Source organism: Phycodurus eques, chromosome 10 (assembly GCF_024500275.1).
Source record: "Phycodurus eques isolate BA_2022a chromosome 10, UOR_Pequ_1.1, whole genome shotgun sequence".
Taxonomy (NCBI): domain Eukaryota; kingdom Metazoa; phylum Chordata; class Actinopteri; order Syngnathiformes; family Syngnathidae; genus Phycodurus; species Phycodurus eques.
In genome coordinates this window covers 28,860,435-28,887,128 of record NC_084534.1, presented here as the reverse complement: position 1 = coordinate 28,887,128, position 26,694 = coordinate 28,860,435, and the positions used below count along the sequence as shown (strand labels likewise).

At 44.0% G+C, this 26,694-nt stretch overlaps 1 protein-coding gene and 1 non-coding gene across 2 annotated transcripts; both read right to left on the bottom strand.

Moving 5' to 3' along the window:
- Nucleotides 1-13,223: 13,223 nt before the first annotated feature.
- Nucleotides 13,224-26,659, bottom strand: ahcy (adenosylhomocysteinase). The gene is made up of 11 exons (XM_061687906.1): nucleotides 26,541-26,659; nucleotides 24,292-24,482; nucleotides 23,291-23,366; nucleotides 22,605-22,757; nucleotides 21,381-21,493; nucleotides 20,436-20,643; nucleotides 19,620-19,707; nucleotides 19,422-19,539; nucleotides 19,038-19,160; nucleotides 18,354-18,425; nucleotides 13,224-13,708 (listed from the first exon to the last, which is right to left on the bottom strand). The coding sequence occupies exons 1-11, from the start codon at nucleotides 26,566-26,568 to the stop codon at nucleotides 13,577-13,579; spliced, it is 1,302 nt and encodes a 433-aa protein (XP_061543890.1). The 5' UTR covers nucleotides 26,569-26,659; the 3' UTR covers nucleotides 13,224-13,576.
- On the bottom strand, nucleotides 23,826-23,962 carry LOC133409346 (small nucleolar RNA SNORA17). Its single transcript, XR_009769394.1, has one exon. It is a non-coding gene; the product is annotated as a small nucleolar RNA SNORA17 (small nucleolar RNA).
- Nucleotides 26,660-26,694: the final 35 nt, after the last annotated feature.

Genomic DNA, 26,694 nt, shown 5'->3' with positions numbered 1-26,694 from the left:
TAGTTGGCGGCTGAATGAATGCGAACTTTCACTCTCCGCTCTTCGTTTGGCAGCAAACTTGGAACACGGCGTTTTCGTATCGCGTCGGCTGCCGCGGCGAGCAAAGACTCAACGATGCGCACGTTTGAGCGCTGCTTCAAAAACAAAACGGGAAAGTTCAAACTCGCACTCGAAGCGGCGAACCCGATAACGGATGCCTGTGTGTCGTCGGCATGGAGACTACGAAGTTTCATGTATTTTGAAAGCAAGTGGCGGGTTCGGCACTTCTGGTGATCACCACATTACTTTCTTTGGAGACAAACAAATAAATCTAAGTATTGGTAATAAAATAAAAATGTTTTAAAATGTATGGATATCTATTTTGAGATGAGCAGGATAAAGAGTCTACAGTGGACCTCCGCATACTCGTGCTTCCGCACCTATGGATTCACCTATTGACTGATTTTTTGAAATAATTTTTTAAATTTACAATTTCATCCATGCACCCATTTTCTTTACCGCTTGTCCTTATGCGGGTCGCGGGCCGCCGGGGCCGATCCCAGCCATCTTCGGGCGGGAGACGGGGCACACCCTGAACCGGTCGCCGGCCAATCGCAGGGCACGCAGAAACAAACAACCATTCCCACCTACGGGCAATTTAGAGTTGTCAATGAACCTAGCATGCACGTTTTTGGGATGTGGGAGGAAACCGTAGTTCCCGGAGAAAAGCCGCGCAGCCACGGGGAGAACACGGAAACTCCACACGGGCGGGGCCGGGATTTGAACCCCGGTCCTCAGAACTGTGAGGCAGACTCTAAATTGCCCGTAGGTGTGAGTGCGAATGGTTGTTTGTTTGCATGTGCCCTGCGATTGGCTGGCAACCAGTTCAGGGCGTACCCCGCCTCCTGCCCGACGACAGCCGGGATGGGCTCCGGCACGCCCGCGACCCGCGTGAGGAGAAGCGGCTCAGAAAATGGAGGGATGGATGGATATATATATATATATATATATATATATATATATATATATATATATGTTTGTTTGTGTGTGTGTGTGTGTGCTTGAGAATGAGTGAGCAATTGAGGGAAGCTCCTTTTCTAGCCAATCACGGCACCCACCTGTTCACGGGATTTGGGATGTTCCCAACAGGTGTTCGACGAGCATTCCTCAACTTTCTCAGCCTTTTTTGCCACCTGTCGCAGCTTTTTTGCAAGCCATCCAATTCGAAGTTCATGATTATTTGCTTGAAACAATCAAGTTGATCAGTTTGAACATGAAATATCGAACTCTGGACAACACGTGTCCATATAGCCGGATAGTGAGAAAGTTAGAGTCGAGTAATAACACTATTTATTAAAGTAATTTAATTGCAATAAAGTCATTTAATAACAGTAAGTTAGCACCCATTATTTCTGTCAGTTTTAATATTGCTCTGACCTCAACTTATGTCAGTGGCCAATCCTTGAATGCCCCCTAGAGGTCATTGATGTTTGAACTTTTGTCTAAAACGCTCGAGAATCATTTGAGCTGGGACGCTCCAAAAACGGACGCAAGTATATCCAATAAATGAACAAGTCACGTAAAGAGACACACTCCTCCATCTTGTGATCGGATCGGTGATCGGTTATCTTTTTTTTTTTTTTTAAACTTGCTGATCGGTGATCGGCCCCAAAAATCCTGATCGTGTAAAGCCTAATATCCGTTCGTTCGAATTTTCCGTAGCGCTTCTCCTCACGCGGGTCGCGGGCGCGCCGGCGCCTATCCCAGCCCACTGCGCGCGAGAGGCGGGGTGCGCCCTGAAACGGTCGCTGGCCAATCATCGCAGGGCACATAGAAACAAACAACCATTCGCACTCACACCTACGGGCAATTTAGCGTCTTCACTTAACCTATATAGCGTTTCATTAACTGTTAACAGTAGTTCAGTGCAAAAGATCGGACCGAGGCAGGGCGCTACGTTCAGACGCCACCCGCGCTATCGATATAGAATCTTTTTTTGGGCGAGGTCAGCTCTCACTCAACTTAGCTTGGATGCCAGCCGATTAGCACGGCCCACAATCTTCGATTACTTATGATCATTTCGATTAGTGAATTTCCCCTTGAGGGGGATTATCATGAGCAGAAAAAATAAAATAAAAAGAAGTGAAAAATGATGCTTCAGCTAGTAAGAGAGCGGACCGGAGTCATCCAATGTTTTACAACAGATTTGTACCTTTCGGGCCTTTTTTGTTTTTTCATGTTTGTTAATTGTTAATTTTAATGTTCATCGTACGTCGTCTGGACCTGCTGTGGACTTTAATTTATATTTTTTTTTTTGGGGGGGGCGGTGACATTCGTTGGAGGGGAGTTTCGGTGCTTGTTGTTTTGCGCCATCAAACTGCAAAACTCCAAATCTTACCAAGAATGTTTGTTCGGTTACCAGTCAAAAGTAATAAATGACACTTGACATAAAACTCATCATGTAAAAAGTAACTTCTTTTTCGACAATCTTCATTTTTAAGCAAATTGTTTCCTGAAATAAGTCGAACAAAATTGTTTGGGGAGTAAGATTTTTCCCTTGTGACAAACTTCTTTCAAGTGAAATTTTCCTTGAAACACGTGAAAATGGTTTCAAAACATGACTTATTAAGTGTGCATCACATTGTCAAGTTTCTGTCAAGTAAAAATAGAGTAATATTTTTTCCAGGGCCGATAGCAATATCGATTATTCGAAGTCCGGGAGGCCGACGACCGATATTCATTTGCAGTCAAATTTTTGATTAATACAATCTTCAAGACTTAAATCCATTTAAATGCCTTTAAGAAAAGGTTTATTAAACTGCCTTCCAGTTTTGCAGCACATCAAAGTTTGGTTTTGAACCCTTTAAGCAGCATAGTAACAGATATATTTATTAGTTTCCCAGCTTTCAGGGGCAGTTTGAATGATGACAATTGCACGAAGTCGCGGTCATTTGAAATACACACATCGGCGACACCTGCCATTTTAACAGGGTTAATCTTACAAAATAGACAACTCGGAAAGTTGAATACAAATATTCGGATCAAAATCAATAGCTCCCTCATGTTTTCTACAGGAAATTGTTTTCCAGGATGTCAATATAACTGAAATGATCATCTGTCGTCCCCATCTTTGTTTGATGTTCAAACCAAAACAAAAAGTGCAAGCAGTTCCCGGGCGCAGCAGAAGCTCTTCGAAAGAAAGAAACCTGAAATAAAGAAGGAAAGAAATAAACCTCTGAAGTTTACCACTTTGGAATAGATCTCAAAGTCAATGAAAAAAAAAAGGTGCCAATAATCAGTCCATTCCTCGTTTGTTGTCAGTTGTATAACGAATAACGAGCGCCTGACGCGCTGTTGATTTCCGGCGCGGACGCCGAGCGGTCGGGCCGCGTCTTCGTTTGGTCCGAATGCGACGAAAGCAAACAAAGATCGCCGCTAACCTGCTAACATGCGGTTGATCGACGCGATCAAATATTTTCATCATAACGTGCAGCCGTTGGAAGTAACCGTACGGGAAACGCTTTCAAAGGGACTTACGATGGAAAATGGACTTTTTATCCATTTGATAAAAAGTGCTTCCATTTTTTCGGAAGCTGTTGACGTGTATCGCGATGCACTTTTGTCTTGACCGTCCTTAAAAGAAGTGGACTTCGATGGGCCGCCACCATTTACTCTGTCAACAAGGATTGCCTTTACTAGAAATGCTTAAAATTTCAAATGATCAGTAACTTTTTGAAACTCGGACTTGACGTGTGGGAGACATTTACACATACAAAACCAAGGCGGCATAAAAAAAATAAAAAATTCAATATGACAATTTTTTTTTTTTTTTTTTTTTTTTTACAATTGTCTTAACGGTGACTGATCAAATGATATGAAAATGACCTGTATACAAATAATAATTTTTTTAAAAAACCAAGCAATTTCCCCTAATACACCCAATTTTCAATGTGTCAAGCAAATGCTAAGCGCAATTAGCATGCAGCCAAAAAGCATAGCGCGCCCTTCCAGCAGTTTTGCAAAGACTGTTTATCAAATGATTTACTTCCAAGATGTTTGAAAAGATTTTGGGTGTCGGTCCACCGGGAGCCCGCAAATGATCATAATCGCTATCATCATCATCATTCTCCCAAAAATGTGATGGTCATCATCACAATGAGCGGCCAAAAATGTTCTGACTTTGGTGCAGCCAAACCTGCTAATGTGCATCATGTGTGCTTTGGTTGCCGAGGTAACACGGTTCCCTTAAAATTAAAAAAAGTAAAAAATATTTGGACCTCGATGCAAATATGGATCATATCCAACTTAAATAATCAGCGTAATATTGGCAAATTGTTGCTGTTTTTTACTCAAAGCTTTGGGGATTTTAAAAAAAAAACATTATTTACACTTTATTTGTTGGATTTTCACTCATTTTTCATTATTATTTTTTTCTAAGTTGTCAGTGCGCTGAAGCAGAGACACATGGTTTTATTTACTACTTGAAATAATAATAATCATAATAATTAGTTTTAAATGGTTCATACCATTTATTTCCAAGTGATCATTTTGTACACTTTGTTTATTAAAACATTAATAGAATAAGAAGTGCAATGAGGCGACTGGTTGGAGCGTCAGCCTCGCAGTTCTGAGGACCCGGGTTCAATCCCAAAAACATGCGTGGTAGGTTAATTGAAGACTTTAAATTGCTTTAAATTGCCCGTAGGTGTGAATGTGAGTGCCAATGTTTCTATCTGCCCTGCGATTGGCCGGCGACCGGTTCAGGGTGGAACCCGCCTCCTGCCCGACGACCGCCGGGATAGGCTCCGGCACGCCCGCGACCCGCGTGAGGAGAAGCGGCTCAGAAAATGGAGGGATGGATGGAGAAGACATTTTCTCAACCTTTTTTCATTTAGGGCCACTGTTTTTTTTCGAGTGATCATTTTGTGTACTTTCAAAAATTGGGGATGAAAAAAAAAAAGAAGATGACTGTGGTGGTGGGGAGGAAGATTGGGAAGACAAAGGCTGGATGTTGATGGAAAAGTACAGAGAAGGTCAGAAGGAGCTACAACCCCAATTCCAATGAAATTGGGACATTGTCCATCCATCCATTTTCTGAGTCGCTTCTCCTCACGCGGCTCGCGGGCGTGCCGGAGCCTATCCCAGGTATCATCGAGCAGGAGGCGGGGCACACCCTGAACTGGATGCCAGCCAATCGCAGGGCACATACAAACAAACAACCATTGGCACTCACATTCACACCTACGGGCAATTTAGAGTCGTCAATTAACGTAGCGCGCATGTTTTTGGGATGTGGGAGGAAAGCGGAGTACCCGGAGAAAAGCCACACAGGCACGGGGAGAACATGCAAACTCCACGAAGGCGGGGCCGGGGATTGAACCCTGGTCCTTAGAACTGGGAGGCAGACGCTCTAACCAGTCGTCCGCCTTGGGACGTTGTGTTAAACATAAATAAAAACAGAATACAATGATTTGCAAATCGTGTTCGACCTATATTTAATTGAATACACTACGAAGACGAGATATTTCATGTTCAAACTGATCAACTTGATTGTTTTTAGCAAATAATCATGAACTTCGAATTTGATGGCTGCAACACGTTCCAAAAAAGCTGGGACAGGGTCATGTTTACCCACTGTGTTACATCACCTTTTCTTTGAACAACATTCAATAAACGTTTGGGAACTGAGGACGCGAATTGTTGAAGCTTTGTCGGTGGAATTCTTTCCCATTCTCGCTCGAGAACAGCTTCAGCCGTTCAACAGTCCGGGGTCTCCGTTGTCGTATTTGACGCTTCATAATGCGCCGCGCATTTTTAATGATGGACAGGTCTGGACTGCAGGCAGGCCAGTCTAGTACCCGCACTCTTTTACGACGAAGGCACGCTGTTGTAACACGTGCAGAATGTGGTTTGGCATCGTCTCGCTGAAATAAGCAGGGGCGTCCGTGAAAAAGACGTCGCTTGGATGGCAGCGTATGTTTCTCCAAAACCCGTATGTACCTTTCAGCATGAATGGTGCCTTCACAGATGTGTAAGTGACCCATGCCATTGGCACTAACACAGCCCCATACCATCACAGATGCTGGCTTTTGAACTTCGCGTCCATAACAGTCCGGATGGTTCTTTTCCTCTTTGGCCCGGACATGACGTCCACAATTTCCCAAAACAATTTGAAATGCGGACTCGTCGCACCACAGAACACTTTTCCACTTTGCGTCGGTCCATCTTAGATGAGCTCGGGCCCAGAGAAGCCGGCGCCGTTTCTGGGTGTTGTTGATAAATGGCTTTTGCTTTGCGTAGTAGAGTTTCAAGTTGCACTTACGGATGTAGCGGCAAACTGTATTTACTGACATTGGTTTTCTGAAGTGTTCCCGAGCCCACGCGGTGATATCCTTTACACATCGATGTCGGTTTTTGATTCAGCACCGCCCGAGGGATCGAAGGTCGCGAGCATTCAATGTCGGTTTTCAGCACTGCCGCTTACATGCGGTGATTTCTCCAGATTCTCTGAACCTTTTGATGATATTCTGGACCGTAGATGATGAAATCCCTCAATTCCTTGCAATTGTACGTTGAGGAACATTGTCCTTAAACTGTCGGACTATTTTCTCAGGCACTTGTTGACCAAGAGGTGAACCTCGCCCCGTCTTTGCTTGTGAATGACTGAGCAATTCAGGGAAGCTCCTTTTCTACCCAATCACGGCACCCGTCTGTTCACCTGTGGGATGTTTGATGAGCAGTCCTCAACTTTCTCAGTTTTTTTCGCCACCTGTCCCAGCTTTTTTGGACGTGTTGCAGCCAAATGTTGTTCCAAACAGGTGTCGGATGAGGAAATTTCACCGCAACAGCCGTCAAAAACCACCATTTTTTTCCCGCTGTTTTGTGGAGTATTTTGCAAATGTCCAAGTCCCAGCTGGCGGACCTCAATTTCACAAGCGCTGCCTTGCGGTCAGGCCCAGACCAAGACTGTTCGAAACAGCGCTACAAAGTAACCCAGTACAAATACTCGCTTACTGTACTCAAGTAGACTTTTCCAGTATGTGTGCTCGACTCGCCAATTGATTTTTCTGACGACTTTTCCTTGAAAAACTTGAGACCCAACTTGAATTCGTTCCATCACCTCGCTCGTAACGCAAAACAATTTCTGTTTCCGCTTAGTTCATATTTCTTATATTCGACAGCTGTGATTCTCAAAGTGCGGTCCCAGTGGCACCAATGGTACACGGACTCCCTCTAGTGGTACGCGACAAAATCGCTGCCTAGGTACAGTTCCGTTGCATTGAATCTTTGTTAGAAAACATTTATTTAGGTGCAAATTCGACTTAACCTTTGTATGCAACACATTTGAATGAAATCATGACTGAAGTCCTTTTTGTTGAATTTTCCTGAATGTGTGAGTACGATCTGCACTTCTGCTCCTTTACGCTGAAGAGCAAAACGTTTTCTTGGGGTGAAACTCGTCCGCTGTTGCAGTTGACGGAGGACGCCACCAAATCGTGTCTAATCTGTTTTTACCGCAAAACGTTCTTTGGCAGGGCAGATTTACGCTCCAGCATGTGGACACCAGAAAATTTATGGGTTTTTTTTTCTGCTTTATTGACGACCTTTGTTGTTGGGGTGATTTACGAACGTTTCCGCCCACTGGAAGTCGGCCGCATTCCGCTCATTTTGGGGGGGGGTTTGGATTGAGGCAACCGTTTTTGACGTTTGAGGGGAATTTTTTTTTTTTTTTTTTTTTTTTGCAAACATGTCAACACTGATGTGGATTTTGAAAAGTTGACATTTCTTTAAAGGCGAAAAAGCCGCGACACGAGTCCCGCGGGACGTTTTTCAACGAGACGCAGCTGACGGCCCGACGCAAACTCATTTTGGAAAATTGAACATTTTATTTGTCACTTTTCAAAATTTATGATAAACATAGAACCAAAAAATACAATCAAAAATATTTTCAATTAAAAAAAGAACAAAACTCATTTTTTAATACTAAACAAAAAGGAAAATACATTAAAACAAAACATATCTTTTTTTTCATTTTTATTATATGAATAAAACAAAATACAAATGTAGCTGTTTTTTTCCAACAACACAAAAGCAACATAAATTTAAAAAATATATATTAAAATAATAAAGCTACATTTTTCCAGAAATTAAATTTTATTTTTCCAAATAAAAAACTAAGAAATTAAATAATAATAATAGGATTATTTATTGATTGTTATTTTTCTAATAAACAACACTGAGAACAAATAATTAAGAACGACAATAATTCATTATTTTTCTTATAGTAAAAGCAAAAAATTGTTTTCTTTTCACATTTCCAGTAAAACAAAAGCAAAACAAGAAATTGAATGAATAAAAAAATATACAATTAAAATAGTTTAACTTTTTCAAGACAAAATCACAGATAGAGTAAATAAAAAATAACAAATGTATGTAGTTTTGTTATTATTCCAGAAAGAAAATACATTACAGGAAATGTATTTTTTCATTTAAAAAAAAAAAAAAAAAGAACAAACAAAACGATAACGATGACCAGCAGACCGTACCACTCGAACATGCGGAGTCCCACAGGGATCTCTTCTGGGACCGCTTCTTTTCCTATGGTCAAGTTTCATCAATTCAATATTTTTTCAGAAACCGATGCTATGGTTAGCCCCAATGTGGGAAATGTTATTTTCAAATTACTGACCAATATATAGTGGTGTAAATGACTCTATATTTGATGGCTAAACAAATGTCTGTTTTTTGTTTTGTTTTCCTGAAAAGTGACAGTTTTGGAGATATGACAATTACTCTTCTCACATGCTGATTCCCCTCTACTTATGTCAAAAAAATTCGGAATGAGTGTTTCCAAATAAACAAGTTATCTCTCAATCCCCCCAAAACCCATCGAATTTGATTATATTTACATTAACAAATAGAAAATACTTAAAATGAAACAACCCGATTTCTCAGGTCTCATCAACAAGTTTTCTTGGAATTTTGATTGAAGCACTCAAGGAATTTGTCTCCGGTAGTTGGAGCCGCTCTAGTATGACAACAGACAGCCATTTGACCGAAAATACTTTTGAGAAATAAAAACATAAAAACAGTACGAAGACTCACTGAGCACTGAAAGGTTACCGGTAACGTGGTAATGCTGATACATCCATCCACCCATCCATTTTCCTCACAAGGGTCGCGGGAGTGCTGGAGCCAATCCCAGCTATCAACGGCCAGGAGGTGGGGTACACCCTGAACTGGTTGCCAGCCAATCGTAGATGCTGATACAATATCTCTCTCTCTCTCTCTCTCTCTCTCTCTCTCTCTCTCTCTCTCTCTCTCTCTCTCTCTCTCTCTCTCTCTCTCTCTCTCTCTATATATATATATTTATTTTATTTTATTTTTTAAATGTTTTTTTTTGGGTGATAATTGTGCAAATGATGCTGAGTCCACCAGCAATTTAGAGCAGTTTTAAATGACTGAGAGCGATTATCTAGTACAGTGACCATTGTGCAAATGGTGCAGAGACATCAAGAAATTGAATCGGTTTAAAGTGACGAGTAGTGCGATAATCTTGAACAGTGTCAATTGTGCAAATGGTGCAGACACTTCTCAATCACGAGTGCCCAGTATTGGTCAACAACAGATATGCAAATAGTGCAGAGTAACGACACTACGACAGTGAGTGAGTGCACGAATAATGTAAAAGTGTCTCAACAGAGATGTGCAAAACTGGCAGCATGTTACAATGGAATTTTAAATGAACTGTTTAAGAAATTAATGACAAGAGGGAAGAAGCTATTGGAATGTCTGCTGGTTTTAGTTTGCATTGTTTGATAGCGCCCGGGATGTGGAGGATCCAAGAAGATTTTGCATGCTCTTGTCTTAGTTGTGGCAGCGTGCAAGTCCTCAAGGCCGGTAGGGGGTACCGACAATTTTTTTCAGCAGTTTTGTTTGTGGAGCAAAATTAGCCTTGTAAGAAAATATCCAAACCCACTGGCATCGTCTGGAAACTACAGATTGGGTCATCAGAAATACTAAAACTAAACAGAGAAAGAACAAAATAATGTTTTATTAATATATCTATATATATATGTAGATTTCTTTAGATTTTTCCAATAATACCTCCAAAATGTAAAATAATAATAATTATCAAAATCAACTTCTGACGGTGAGGATGTGCGCTGGACCTCTCATTGCTGGGCGCAGATCCACTTCAAGTTGCCCCTCCCACATTCATTCGGACAGAAGCTACATGAGAAGCTCGCCGTTGCAACACGCCTAATGATAGGCACTTTTTGTATTAAGTGTGACCCTGATGGCGAAGCGCATCACGGACAAAGGTTACAACCATTTGTCGCACGATGCTAAACTACATCTGTGGAAATACGAGAAACGTGACAACAAATTGTCATCACCCCGATGCGAAAACAAGTGGAACTAGACAAAAACAACAAACACAAACTTGTCCGTGCAAACACAAAAACAGAACACTGCACTTCAAAGTTCAAACAGCACCGGAAACAACATTTTCATTTGGTACTTCTTTTATATTCAGAAAGAATTGTACACCGTAGAACAGTGGTTCTCAAATTCTTTTCATGTCAGGGACTGGGTGTGTTTGTTTTCCATTCTGTCAAGAAGAGAAAATAAACCATCGGTAACCCCCAAATTCAGGACCGCCAATCCCCGCTGATTTGGGGCGAAAGGTGAACTGACGACACCCTGGACCGCTTGCCAGTCAGGCGCAGGGCACAGATGCATTTATTTTATTATTATTTTTACAAGGTACTGTTTTTGTTTTATATGGTTCTAACTTGTAGTTAGCTCAGCAAAAGATGAGACAGCTGTCGCTGCACCAGAGGCATTTCATTCAAAAACTATACTTTTGAATTGATGCAAATTTCAAATAACTCAAAAAAAAAGGCACCAAAAAAAATATTTTTTGCATTGAAAAATAAAAAAAATAATAATAATTTTTAAAACTGTGACACTAAAGTATCGAACTGAAACAAAACATTTGCGTTGTTGCACCCCTATATATATATGTGTGTGTGTATATATATATATATATATGGCGTCTGCCTCACAGTTCCAAGGACCGGGGTTCAAACCCCGGCCCCGCCTGTGTGGAGTTTGCATGTTCTCCCGTGCCTCCGGCATGCCCGCGTGAGGAGAAGCGGCTCAGAAAATGGATGGAGATATATATATATATATATATATATATTTTTTTTTTTTTTTTTTTTTTCCATTAGTAGTCCTTTTCCTGTCCAACAATAGCACAATACAATTGGAAATGTTTGCTTTAATAATTAATTTAGCTTTTAGTTTTCCAATTAAAAAAATAAATGAATAAATAGATGTATTTATTTTTTTCCCAGATTGTAATATATTAAAAAGTATAATAATTTGTTTGGATTTATCAAACAGATGTTTTTTTTTTTTTAAATTCCAATACAAAAAGCACAAAATAAATAGTCAATTTGTTTGGATTTTTTTCCATCCATCCATCCATCTTCGTTGACTTATCCAAGGTCAGGGCGCGGAGGCAGTCGCTTTAGCAGGCCTTTCCCCGGCTCTTCCGCAGGGATCCCGAGGGTCTCCCCGGGGTCTCCTCCCGGTGGGACGTGCCCGGAAAACCTCACCGGGGAGGCGTCCGAATCAGATGCCCCGGCCACCTCATCTGGCTCCTCTCGATGCGGAGGAGCCGCGGCTCTACTCTTGAGCCCCTCCCGGATGACCGAGCTTCTAACCCGTTCTCTAAGGGAGAGCCTGCGGACGAAATCAGACACCCTGCGGACGAAACCCATTTTGTATCCGGGATCTCGTTCTTTGGGTCACGACCCACAGCTCGTGACCCATAGGTGAGGGCAGGAACGAAGATCCACCGGTAAATCGAGAGCTTCGCTCCTTCCTCACCACGACGGACCGATACAAAGTCCGCATCACTGCACCGATCCGCCTGTCGATCTCCCGTTCCGTTCTTCCCTCACTCGTGAACGAGACCCCGAGATACTTGAACTCCTCCACTTGGGGCAGGATCTCATCCCCGACCCGGGGAGGGCACGCCACCCTTTTCCGACCGAGGACCACGGTCTCAGATTTGGAGGTGCCGATTCTCATCCCGGCCGCTTCACGCTCGACTGCGAACCGCTCCAGTGAGTAGGAGATCACGGCTGGATCAACCCAACAGAACCACATTGTCTACAAAAAGCAGAGATGCAATTCTGAGGCCACCAAACCGGACCCCCAATAACCACCAATATTTTGCCTCTGGCCCAAAGATAGCTGGCATAGGCGCCAGCATGCCCACGACCCGAGTGGGGATAAGCGGCTCAGAAAATGGATGGATGGATATAAAAACAAATTACAAATATTAAACGCATATTTAGTAGTGCTAGTGCACCCCCATTGCTTATTGGCGCAATTTAAACTCCCAGGACGTCCACTTTTCTGCCTTTCGTCAGCAGTTTGGAACAGAGAGACCGGAAGGGTCACAGAAAGGCAAGCCGCTAAGGTTGTACATTTTGCTGATAAATATTCAAAACGGGGCTTGACAGCGATCTTTCATTGATAACGTGACTTTACTTTTGGACTTTTGATCTAGTTGTATTCCAAACTGACGTCATCCAATTTTTTTATTGTTCCAATGACATTTTACAGTGCACACCGCCACCTGCCGGAGAAGCGCAGTGTGTGGACGGCGTCATCAGGTAAAGCTCGGCTTTGAAAACGCACCACGCGAAAAACATTTTGGTTTGGAGATTGATTCCATGACTTCTTTTGTAACTTGAATCGTTTGTTCTGTGCTTTCACTTCAGAATAAAATGAGAAATTGAACTGAATAACAATTTTAAAAAGCTGGAAAAATTGGGGCGTTCTAAAACTTTTATTCCGGTAGTGTGCGCACACACACATGCACACGATCGCTGGAGTCAGTCGGATTCCTAGCACGTCCAAAACCAAATCACTTTTAAGGAAAACTAAACAATACGAGCAACAGTTACAGTAACATTGCATCACCCAGAGCGAGCCATTTAACACTTCTGATAAGCCAATCATTTGTAGAAACGGCAGCCCCACTAGGGGAGCGACCAATAATATCGATTTGTGAAAATATATGAAATTGACAACTCAAAAAATAGCAACATTTTTCTGTATCTTCTGTAAATTCTATATCATTTATTTTCCCGTATAACTAAGGCAAATCTAATGTGCGGACTCCTTGGTAGTGAGAACACACACACACACACACACACACAGTCACTCACCGTGTTTATTGTCAACAATCATCACAGACGCTGCAAAGCGTCCGAGTTCAGAGCGCAGTCGCCAAAGGAACCGTTCAAGTCAAATTAAATTAATTACAGTAATGAAAGATTAAGACCTCATTAGGAATCCTCTCTTCTGACCCGATGGCGGTCCGAGCGACCGCTAAGTGCGAACTGGAATAAGGCCGCAGCAACTCGTCAGCTGGCTAAAAAGGCTAACGGTCCGGATGGGGCAGGGGGCTCCCATTCCGTTAAGGAGAGGGAACGGCAGCAGATGAGCAAAAGCGGCGGCCGCCGAGGACGCTCGGGTTTCTACGGCGGTCGTCTTCCGTCGTCGTCCCTCCTCAGTAGCGGTAGTGGTCGGCCTTGAAGGGTCCTTCCGCGGGGAGCCCCAAATACTTGGCCTGCTTGTCAGTCAGCTTGGTCAGCTTCACGCCCAGTTTGTCCAAATGCGCCGCCGCGACCTGCTCGTCCAACTGCGCGTGCAAAAAACACAAAAGCAAACATTCAGAAAAAGTGAAGAGTGAAATAGGAAAAAAAATACAGCCAAAAAATGAGTGGAAAGGGGGAAAAAAAAAAGACTAGATAAAGGAACTTGACTTAAGGGGGGGGGGGGGGGGGGGGACAGCAAACAAACAAAATGAAAAGAGAAAACTGATAAATAGAAAAAAAAGGGAGCACAAAACAAAAAAATGACACGACTGAAAACGAACTCAAAACAAACCAGAAAAAAAATATTCCTCCCCCACAAAAATAACTGAAAGGCAAAAAGTCGTCGCACACAGCTGCTGTCTGAAGCACAATCATAGCGGTGATGCCATTTTGTAGCGGTGTCCCAAATTCAGCACCCTATATAGCGCGCTGGAAATTTCCCACAAATCGTAGCTCGCCGAGTCGCGATGTACCGCAATCAGGGCCCGACAGTAACTTTTGCACTCGTAGCACCGGTGTGAGCAACAACGCGATTTGGCGGAGGTGCAGCACGGGCGTGGCCGACCACACTTTCCATTGACAGCGACTCAAAATATGATATATGCTAGATATGTTCCCGTGAGAGCAGAAGTTTGTCTGCGTCCATTAAAATGTTTTTCTTTTTTAAAAACAGCCTCGACTTTTATTTGATCCTTTGTTCGATTAAGGGGGGCCAGTTGTTATTGTAAGGGGCCCCTAACCCTCTTTCGCTTTTGGGCATGACCACAACGTAATGATTAACATGCATTTAAAAAGGATTGCATAAGTGGACCACTATCATATAAATCTAGCATTTATGATTAGTCACAGTATTTTGCAAATTATTTAAAAGCAAAACAAACCCATTTACCCATGTAAAACGATAGCCCCAAACAGAATATGAATCAATCTCATTGGCATTTATTTGAACGATAGTCTGTTTTCCTATATAACTCTCTTCCAATGTGTCTGGGCTGCTTAACTTTGCACATAGTATCGTCATATGTGTATGAATCCGTTTGTCTAAACCCACATTTGTTAGCTTTGAAAACCACGGACAAATGAAGAAGGCAATCTTTGCACTTAGCAGTATACAACCTCCCCTCCCCTGCCCAACACACACACACACACACACACACAAACCCTCGCAATTTTCAGACGATCATACGAGACGTCGCTGGGGGAGGCTTTTGGTTTTATTCCCTTCACAAGTGTAGCAGCATTGATGATGATGATGATTATCTTCTTCTTTTCCTTTGGGCTTGTCCCGTTAGGGGTCGCCACAGCGCGTCATCCTTTTCCACGTCATCCTATCTCCTGCATCCTCCTCTCGAACACCAACTGCCATCATGTCTTCCCTCACGACATCCATCGACCTTCTCTTTGGTCTTCCTCTCACTCTCTTGCCTGGCCGCTCCATCCTCATCCTCCTTCTTCCAATATACTCACTATTTCTCCTCTGGACGTGTCCGAACCATCGAAGTCTGCGCTCTCTAACTTTGTCTCCAAAACATCGAACCTCGGCCGCCCCTCCGATGAGCTCATTTCTAATTTGATCCAACCCGGTCACTCCGAGAGCGAACCTCAACATCTTCATTTCTGCCACCTCCAACTCTGCTTCCTGTTGTCTCTTCAGTGCCACTGTCTCTAATCCATACATCATGGCCGGCCTCACCACTGTTTTATAAACTTTGCCCTTCATCCTAGCAGAGACTCTTCTGTCACATAACACACCTGACGCCTTCCTCCACCCGTTCCAACCTGCTTGGACCCGTTTCTTCACTTCCTGACCACACTCACCATTGCTCTGGACGGTTGACCCCAAGTATTTCAAGTCCTCCACCCTCGCTATCTCTTCTTCCTGTCGCCTCACTCTTCCCCCACCAGCCCTCTCATTGATGCACATATATTCTGTTTTACTTCGGCTAATCTTCATTCCAATGCATGCCTCCATCTTTCTAACTGTTCCTGCAGCTGCTCCCTTCTTTCACTGCAGATCACAATGTCATCTGCAAACATCACGGTCCACGGGGATTCCAGTCTAACCTCGTCTGTCAGCCTATCCATCACCACTGCAAAAAGGAAGGGGCTCAGGGCTGATCCCTGATGCAGTCCCACCTCCACTTTAAGCTCCTCTGTCACACCTCACCGCCGTTCCGCTGTCCTCGTACACGTCCTGTATTATTCTAACATACTTCTCTGCCACTCCAGACGTCCGCATGCAGTGGCACAGTTCTTCTCTGGGTACTCTGTCATAGGCTTTCTCTAGATCTACAAAGACACAATGTAGCTCCTTCTGACCTTCTCTGTACTTTTCCATCAACATCCTCAAGGCAAATAATGCATCTGTGGTACTCTTTCAAGGCATGAAACCATACTGTTGCTCGCAAATACTCACTTCTGTCCTGAGTCTAGCCTCCACGACTCTTTCCCATCACTTCATTGTGTGGCTCATCCACTTTATTCCTCTCTAGTTCCCACAGCTCTGCACATCACCCTTGTTCTTAAAAATGGGCACCAGTACACTTTTCCTCCATTCCTCAGGCATCTTCTCACGCACTAGAATTCTATTGAACAAGCTGGTCAAAAACTCCACAGCCACCTCTCCTAGATGCTTCCATACCTCCACAGGAATGTCATCAAATGTCTTCCATTTTTCATCCTCTTTAATGCCTTTCTAACTTCCCCCTTACTAATCATTGCCACTTCCTGGTCCACCACACTTGCCTCTTCTACTCTCCCTTCTCTCTCATTTTCCTCATTCATCAACTCCTCGAAGTATTCTTTCCATCTAGCAAGCACACTGCTGGCACCAGTCAACCTATTTCCATCTCTATCCTTAATCACCCTAACCTGCTGCACATCCTTCCCATCTCCATCCCTCTGTCTGGCCAGCCTGTATAGATCCTTTTCTCCTTCTTGACTGTCCAACCTGCCATACATGTCATCCTATGCCTCTTGTTTGGCCTTTGCCGCCTCTACCTTTGCCCTGTGTCGCATCTCAATGTATTCCTTTCGCCTCTCATCGGTCCTCTCAGTGTCCCACTTCTTCTTAGCTAACCTTTTTCCTTGTATGATTTGCTGTACTGTGAGGTTCCACCACCAAGTCTCCTTCTCTCCTTTCCTGCCAGAAGATACACCAAGTACTCTCCTGCCTGCTTCTCTGATCCCCTTGGCTGCAGCGGTCCAGTCTTCTGGAAGCTCCTCCCGTCCACCGAGAGCCTGTCTCAGCTCTTCCCGAAAAGCCGCACAACACTCGTCCTGTCTCAGCTTCCACCACATGGTTCTCTGCTCTGCCTTTGTCTTCCTAATCTTCCTCCCCACCACCAGAGTCGTCATCTTTCCTGTCTAGCCACCCTCTCCCCTACCACTACCTTACAGTCGGTAACCTCCTTCAGATGACATCGTCTGCACAACATGTAATCCACCTGCATGCTTCTACCTCCGCTCTTGTAGGTCACCCTATGTTTGTGCCTCTTCTGGAAAAAAGTGTTCACTACAGCCATTTGCATCCTTGTTGCAAAGTCTACCACCATCTGTCCCTCCAAGTTCCTTTCCTGGATGCCGAACTTACCCATCGCTTCTTCATCACCCCTGTTTCCTTCACCGACACGTCCATTACAATCTGCACCAATTACGACTCTCCCTCTGTCTGGGATGCTCAGAACTACATCATCTAGCTCCTTCCAGAATTTCTCTTTCACCTCTAGGTCACGTCCTACCTGTGGGGCATAGCCACTAATCACATTACACATAACACCCTCAATTTCAAATTTCAGCCTCATCACTCGATCTTTTCACCTCCAAGACATTCTTAGCCAACTCTTCTTTCAAAATAACCCCGACTCCATTTCTCTTCCCATCTCCACCGTGGTCAAATAATTGAAACCCTGCCCCTAAACTTCTAGCCTTACTGCCTTTCCACCTGGTCTCCTGGACACACAATATATCAACCTTTCTCCTCATCATCATGTCAACCAACTCCCGAGATTTTCCTGTCATAGTCCCAACATTCGAAGTCCCCACATTCAGTTCTAGGCTCTGTGTTTTCCTCTTCTCTTTCTGCCGAAGAACCCGCTTTCCACCTCCTCTTCTTCTTCTTTGACTTTGACCCACAGTAGCTGAATTTCCAACGGCGCCCCGCAGGTTGACGGCGCCGGTGGCGGACGTCGTTAACCCGGGCCACGACCGATCCGGTATGGAATTCTTTGGATGAACGTTTGGCAAGGTTTTAAGCCGGACGCCCTTCCTGACGCAACCCTCTGCATTTATCCGGGCTTGGGACCGGCCTACAGTTTGCACTGACTTGTGCCCCCCATAGGGCTGCATTGATGATTATGATGTGTGCAAAAAGAAAAGCTGTCGGTGACTTGCGGCGGGAGGAGTTTACCGGCTTACCGGACTTGACAGCAAAAAAAACAATCATTCAAACAATTGATATAAAACTTATAAGTAATAAGTTTGTGAGGCAGGCTCCCTCTAGTGGTAGGCCAAAGAATCACCAATTCAACCAAACTGTACAATGTCAACTTAAGTGGCTTTAGTTTTCTCTGAAATGTAAATTAAATTTGCATCATTTTTTTGTGCCCCCCCCCCCAAACATTTCCATACATTTCCCAAGTTCGCCAAGCACAGCTCTAGAACCTTCTACAGTATTAAGCGCAGTCTGACCTTTTTGGGTAGGAAGTAGACGCCCACGGGGTACTTGGCCGTGTTGGTCCACAGTTCGATCTGAGCCAGAACCTGCACCGCAAAATGCACAAATATTAGGAATACAAATGCATGTAATTAGTTACCCAACACTGTAAATATAAGGAGATTGTTTAATTCAATTACAACATTTATGTGAATGTACTCCATGTGTAAACTAATTAGTTGCTTTTGGAAATTTCCATGGTTAAAATTTTTTCCATTTGAAAAATAGCTGCAATATATACATTTATCACATCTAAAGCAGATGCTTGCGATTGGCTCGCTTTTGGAGCTTTTTTGACTTTTGTACAGTTTCGACTTTCGTACACAACATTCCCTTATGTGGGCTGTCATATGATGTGCTGGTGGTTTTCTACATTCTGAACACACAACGAATGTTGTTGTTTTGTTAACAGTTTAATCGGTAATTGTCGAAAGAAGAAATGGTTAATTCCCAAATAATGTTCTTAGGTTTTAATTCACTTTTGAGGAAAGCGCCAAGGGTCATTCATTCCAAATGAAGAAAAAAATCATCAAATAGTAATCAAATGTAAGGAGTAACATTACTTTGAGAAAGTCATTGAAATAATTGCACTCATCCTCCATTTTCAAAGTCAACACTTTGTATTTACTGTGGCAATTTGAAATTGTTGGCGAAGGCACCTGATTGGTGAAGGAGTTGCTCATGACGAACGAGGGGTGTCCCATGGCGCACCCCAAATTGACCAGGCGGCCCTCGGCCAGCACGATGACGTGGCGCCCGCTCTTCATCCGATAGCGGTCCACCTGCAAAAAACAGTGAAATGAGTTTTCCGTACCCCTCCGGGCTTTTTTGTTTGTCATGTATCCACTTCGTTCCAGTTTTTATTCATGCAAATGTAATGAAACGTTGCGGGAGTGAGCTTTTTTGCCTCATTTTGTCATTTCAGAAGACACGTGTGCCTCGAGATACAAGTTGCGCTCAAATTTCTATCCGTCTGTGGCGTTTTGCATCGTTTGTTAGCATTACTATAAGCGGATGTATTAGCCTTTGTCAGTTTGTTTAACCTGCGGCTTAATGTTTATCTTCTCTGCGGCGTTGTCGTTCAGCCAGCTCATGTCGATCTCGCAGTCGAAATGTCCGATGTTGCACACGATCGCGTCGTCCTTCATGCTCTCAAAGTGACTGCGGGGGGACGCGAACGAACGTCAGCAAAATGCCATCGCAGCGAGCCGGGAGACCGTTTGTGTCGCGGCGCCACCTACTGCCCGTGGATGATGTCCTCGCAGCCGGTGGTGGTGACGAAGATGTTGCCTTCCAGGCAGGCTTCGTCCATGGTGGTCACCTCGTAGCCTAAACCAAACCAAAAGAAATCCTTCAAAACACTCTACCATCGACCTATAACCTGTGCAACTCCATTGGGGGGAAAACAAAATATCAAGTGGAAGTAAAAAATAAACAGCGGGGGGGGAAAGTCTCCATGTAAACCCAGGTCAATCAAATATACATTGATCGACTGCGCCGCAGCGGAGGTCGCGGGCCAGCTCGCTGGCTTGCGAACACAACACTTCATTTTGCCACAAGTGTGAACGGACGCGCTGCAGATGGAGCGAGGCTGCGGCGTAGCGGGCGGAGCCGACGCCGGCGTTCCGCGAGCGGCTGACGACGCAGCCGTCCAACTCTCTCGGCTAACCACGACGACGACAATTTATCGAGTCCGGAAAAACTATCGTGTCCATTTTATTCCTCCGACGATAAGTCGATATAGTAACCATTATCGTGACAGGCCTAGCCAACATTGACTTCTATTTGGAAGCGTTCATAATTCCCTCCGCAGTGAGAAAGGTCCCACCTCCAGCTGAATAAAAACAGCTGCAAAGCATCACACTGTTGCCGCCGCGCTTTACCGGAGCTGCGGTGTTTTTTTGTTGCTTTCTTTGGGTGATGAGCACTGTTGTCTTTGCCCCAAACACATTTTGGCCAAAAAGTTCAACCTTTGTTTCAAAATTTTGCACAACTCCCCTTAAAATCTCCCAAACGCACTCGAGGAAAAGGCGTCGCGGTCCGGCGCCGTTCCTTACCCTCCATGGCGGCCTGCAGGGCGTTGATGGGGTCGATCTCCGTGACGATGACGCGGGCTCCGAACGCGCGCAGCGCCTGCACGCAGCCTTTGCCCACGTCGCCGTAGCCCGCCACCACCGCCACCTTGCCGGCGATCATCACGTCGGTGGCGCGCTTGATGCCGTCGATGAGGCTCTCGCGGCAGCCGTACAAGTTGTCAAACTTGCTCTAAGAGGGTAGCGAGACGCGTTCGGATGAAATCGTTCCTTCTCACACGGTCACGTCAAAATGATTCTTTATAGGTACGAAGGTGTCTTTGGGTTATTACACAATAGTACAACAAAAGGAATCTCAAAACCCAAAGGGAGGAAGAGACAATATATATTTTAAAGCCTATATAGATTTATCGTGTTTACGACAAAGAAGATTGTTGAGAGAATAGGACTCTTACCAGAATGATCATATTTGAGAAAACATTTATTCCAAGTACAGTTGTATTTTTCAGACAAAAAAAAAAGTACCACCAAATGAGTCTTGTTTTCAAGTCGTTTTTAAAAGCAGTCATCTTACGTGAACGTTTGCATTTGTCAGGACAAAATATTTTTCCCCCGAGGTGTAGGAATTTTATAGGAATGATTGAGAAAAGAAAGTAAAACGTATTCAAAACATCCCAAATGTCTATTTACTACACCTGAGAAAATGTTAGACAAATACTTTCTGAACCCCAAGGAAAAATGGTGTTCCCAAAAATCTAATTTTTCAAGAAAATGTGTTTATTTGGGTTTTGTTTTTTTTCCATCATCAATGAGGTGATAATAGCTATCCGAGAAGCAATTTGTTGCCTGTCTAAATACAAAAAACATCTATTTTCTTTTCTGTATTCCTTTCCCTTAAAAATGTTTCTCACAAGCTTTAAGTCTCGAGTTTTGCTCCCAAATGTATGGTGGACTCGAGTCAGCCGTTACCTTGGTGACGGAGTCGTTGACGTTGATGGCGGGCACCTTGAGCTCTCCCTTCTTCATCATCTTGTACAGGTTGTGGACGCCCGTGGTCGTCTCCTCCGACAAGCCGCGGATGCCTGGTACACACACGGACGCTTAAACACACTGGGCGGACGGCGGTCCACGGTCGCGGAAAAGACAGGAACCGGTACACGTTGGCGGTCAATAAGACGCAGTCGTCGCCATCGTCGTGGCCTTTCGTGACAACCGCGCTGCGACGCCTCAACGTAGTTTGGTTTATTGCTCAAGGGCTAACAATACGTGAAGCAACTCATTGACATTTTGTATTCGGCAAGTGGAATTCGAACAGGCGGCACATTGGCCATAAATAAAATTGTTTGTCACCCTAAGAACAAAGTTGTTTTTTCCAAGAATAATCTTTAAGATGAAATGAATATTTCCCATTAAAAAAAAAGGTCTCATTGAGAATGGAATTGTATTTCTGAAACTCACTTGTTCAAAATGTGACTTTCCTCATTAAACTAGCTTATAAAAATACAACTGTTCTAAGATTACTTTTTTTCTTGAACCAAACGCAACGTACTTTCATATCACTACCCACCCCCCTCTAAAAAATATAAATTTATCAAAACAATACAACTTTTTCGTCACGAAAACGGTCAACTTTGAAATTCCTACGGCATTTACTTTGTGTTGTGATTACGAGGGTTTCCTTGGAAAACTATTCTCTCATTCTTGAGTTCTCAGGGTTGGGAATCGATTGTAACTCGACTGTTCCGTTTGTCTTCGAAGAAGTTTCGCACCTCATCCGAGCAGGCGTCATCAGTTCATGCGACAAGGCTTAGTGAGGACGCACTAGCCAGAGTTTGTGTGCAAAACTCAACTATTTATGCTCCAACTTCGAGGCGTGCCCCTCACCACGTATGGGAGAGAGCCGTGTGCGAAGCCCTGTCGCATGAACTGACGCCGCCTGCTCGGATGACAGGCGAAAGAACATCGAAGACGAACAGAAAAGTTCAGTTGCGATCGAGTCGATGCCCCGAGAACCAAATGACCCGCGTGAATGAGAATAGTCACGGGCTGGTTCGAGTGTTAGAACATCACGAAGGTCGCATACGATGGCCACTAGTGATGTGATGAGCCGGCACAAATGTTAACGCTTTTATTGGGACTACGAGTGACGATGTACTGTCGACTGTCGAGCAGTACACGGTTGCGCGCGTGTACCTTTGAGCAGTTTGGGGTACTTGCTGTGGACCAGGTTGGTGAGGTCCCCCCCGTCGTCCAGGATCATGTTGAGCGCTTGTCCGTCTTTGAAGTAGATTGTCTGCTCGATGCACCACATGTACTCTTCGTCCGTCTCCCCCTTCCACGCGTACACTGCGTACGCAAGGCGGGTCGTTTGTGTGTCGGCAGTATAAAGGTCAAACACTGTGAACCCCCGTTTATTGTGGGGGTTATGTTCCGCCCACCCGCAACAGGTGAAAATCCTCAATAGGAGGTTCTTCCGCACACTTTAGAAACATGTATTTATTGAAAACACTTTTTTACAAGTATTGCTGAGGGCCCGTTTTCTCTCTCTCTCTCTCTCTCCCACCTGCAATTTTCCAAATAAGAGGTTAAGTGTGCTTGCTTCAAGCTGTTTGTCATCCATTTTCTTCTGCCGTTTGTCACTGACACAAATCAAAGAAATATTCTATATTTGAAGGTCAAATTGTTCAACCAAACTTCAGCATTTAGTCCACTAGCTTAATGCTAACATGTAATGCCAAACAGCATAGACGGGCAAAAAGTCCAAAAAAGTGAAATTGAATGCGGACTCATGAATGTTGGGGTCCACTGCACTGTAACAATGGCTGAAAAACCTGCCAAATTGTGCGGTAACACTGTAAAGGTCAAGTTTTTTTGGTCACCTGGTACACCGGTTTTGGCGATGGCGGCAGCAGCGTGGTCCTGAGTGGAGAAGATGTTACAACTAGACCACTGAACCTGGGACAGGAACACAAGGACAAAAATGAAATCTGAATTTAGAGGGGTGGGAAATGTTTTTTTTATCTTATGGGTCATTTTTTCCTGAAAAAGTTAATGTATTGGGGGGGGGGGGGGGTTGGATTTGTTGGAATCTTATCAGAAAAATATTTTCTCAGGGAAAATAATTTTAAAAAAAGTATTTTTGGGGGAAAATATTTGAAAGAAGAAACAAATTGCAAAGTGTCATTTTTATGAAAACAAACCTGTGTATCAAAAGATCCCCCCCCCCCCAAGAAAGTTTCATTCAAGAATAATATGGTAATATTACAAATAGAGAGTATTCTTTGAATGTTGAGTGTTTGGATAAAAAAAAAACGTTATGCTTGCAAATATCTTCCTGGGGGACGACGACAATATTTTAAAGAAAGAAAACAAAATAGCAAATTGTGGTATTTGACTGAGAACAATCTCAGAATGCGTGTTGGCGGTCAACAAAACGCCGAGTCATCATCGTCGTCGTGTCGACTCAGTGCAGACGACCGCCTTTTGCTCTCTGCCGCCTTTTGACACAGCCGCAACACGGACGGCTGCGCTGCAACGCCTCAAGGGGCAACACAACATTCACACACAATCACGCCATACACAAGTGGGATGACACCTGTATAACGAAGTACACACAGAACAACATTTAACACAAACAAACGAAGACTACACGCACGCACAGATTCTACACGCACGCAGATGCTAAACACAAATGCTGGGCAAACACACAAACAAACGTAGATGCTACACATTTGCATACACACGCTACATGCACACAAATACTACACACACAATCTCAGACAGAAAAGCCACACACGCAAACACCTTGTGATGTTTCATGAGGAAAAAGAAGCACCAACGGAGCTCACACAAAAGCATTCAAAAGGTTTCGCCTGCAAACCTCAGCTCCGAGCGCGGTGAGCGTCTCGATGAGCACGGCCGTCTGCAGCGTCATGTGCAGACAGCCGGCGACGCGAGCGCCCTTCAGCGGCTTGGCGGCGCCGTACATCTCGCGCATCTTCATCAGCCCCGGCATCTCGTTCTCGGCGATGTCGATGGCCTTGCGCCCCCACTCGGCCAGGCTGGTGTCAGCTGAGGGACGGACAACAAACGTGAACGTCACCTCATCATCATCATCATCACAAAATGCCACACTTTTGGACTAAAACGTTGAATACAAGTCAACTCGATTTAGGCAGGGACTCTTTCGCGAACCACTACATGGAGCCCCGCATACCGCTAGCGCTACTTGCACGATGGTATCGGTACCGGGCTTAACCTGGCTTTATTTCAAGGTATCAGGTACTCGTGGGGGCTGTCGATACCAGCCACTGATACTTCAAGCAAAAAATAATCTACTATAAACAAGCTAAACTGCGGCCGTTTGATCATCATGTGCGTCAGGAAGAAAGAAAGGTCTTCGTTCACAACGATCCCTCATTGTTTTCATTGGTATTGTATGCATCAAGAGTACTCGCGGTATCAGTACCTCCAAGTACTCAGGAGGGAATACTCGTACTAGTACCGGTCTGGGAAAAAAGTGATAGCAAACATCTCTACTTGTACCATACTGATAACTGGAACAGATGGAATGTAGCTTTGTGCAGGTTTCAGAGAAACAAAGTCTGACATTTTGAAGGCAAACTTTACAACAGTTCAAAAGAGATTTCAGATTTATTTCGCTTTCCCTCAAACCAAAATAGCCCCTAAAACAGTACACAGGTGCGTCGGTGAGACAGTCGACTCCTTCTGCTTTTACCCGCGTGACGTTCCAACACTGATAAACTGGCGGTCAAATAGAAACCGCTTTGAAGGTCTGGGTGACAGATTGACAGGCAGTAAATCAATCACGAGCCGCTTTGATGATGCGCTGAACAAGTTTGACTTTTGACGGACGTGCGGACTTTGCCTCTTTTGCTCTTATCTGACCGCACGGTGTTGAGCAACGCGTGCGTTTCACCTTACATGACACAAAATACAGTATATAAGAATAAGATTCCCATGCAGAAATGTGAATGACTTTTGTTAATACGATTGGGGGGAAAAACTCCAGAATGTGCAAAATGATCAGACACATTCGCAAACATCTGCTACCATGAAGAGCTTTTGTGTCAGTAAAATTAAAAAAAAAAAAAAAGTGAATTCTTTAAAAGTGCATTACTATTTAATTACTAAGTATCGGTGGCTGGTTTCGGCAACCTTCACGAGTACCCGATATCTTGAAATAAGGCCGGAACAGACGAGTACCAATGCCTTGCATGGGAACTCGCCCATCCTTAAATACGTGATATAAATTTGGCCGTGAAATAAGTCTTTAAAAAATTTAAAAAGAATGGATACATAGGAATGAGTTAACTTTATTTTGAACAAGCAGAAGAAAAAAAAAAAAAAGAAATTACAAATTAATATCCCATGCTGAAACACCATGTAGCTACAGCCGGTCCAAAAAGGAGTAGGAAATGTAAAAACAAACAGAATAACTAACAATATTTCCTATTAATTAATAGAAGATTCAATATTTTTCCCCCCATTACTTTTAAACTCAAAAATGTTTCCATTATCACTATAAATCATATATCAGTTCGAGTAAGTAAAATTGAGTTGACTTGTTAATAAATAAACTTTCATTAATTGACATCAATTTTGCATTTTATTGTGCAGTTACCGCGTGTGACATTACGAGTCTGCCGCTGTCAATCAGGCAGGCAAGGAAGGGGCGGGGCACCAAGCATCATGGGAGTTGAAGTTCGAATACACAGACTCGCGGCGCTTCGCCACATTTGCAAACTACAATAGCCCCAATCCAACGCAGCTGCGACGACCAGTTTCAAAATTGTTCACTCACTGCGAAATGTAAACCCCCCCCCCCCCCCCAAAAAAAATAATAAAAATAATAAAACTCGCCCAACACGACGTAAATACACACACGCTGTCTGTGCAGTTCAACACACGGAGCGTTAAAGTTAGCGTGGATCGCGAGGTTGTTACGAGCGCAATAAAAGTGTGTTAAAAAAAACAACAACTTCACGTCTCGTAGTCATTGTGCCGCTCGCACATGCTAGCGAGCTAACTACTCATCGAAGCCCTCGCCGTACACACACACACACGCACACAAAACTCAATACTTAACAACGACAACGCGCCACTGACCAACTTTGAAGGGGAGTTTCTCGGACATGTTTACGCGTCGGCGTGTTGCTGAGGGTCGGTTGAGCGAAGCGGCAGCAGCCTGGCCGATGTGCGAACGCAAAGAGGAGGGACCGAAACATGTCGCCGGGCTTTTTATCCACGCCGACCAAGCCCT

Excerpts from the sequence above, each read along its gene's own strand:
- ahcy (XM_061687906.1), bottom strand. The coding sequence starts at position 26,568 with ATGTCCGAGAAACTCCCCTTCAAAGTTG. Across the intron at positions 22,758-23,290 it reads CGCCAAAACCGGTGTACCAG|TGTACGCGTGGAAGGGGGAG; the intron begins GTGACCAAAAAA and ends TTGCGTACGCAG. Across the intron at positions 19,540-19,619 it reads GAGGACATCATCCACGGGCA|TCACTTTGAGAGCATGAAGG; the intron begins GTAGGTGGCGCC and ends GTCCCCCCGCAG.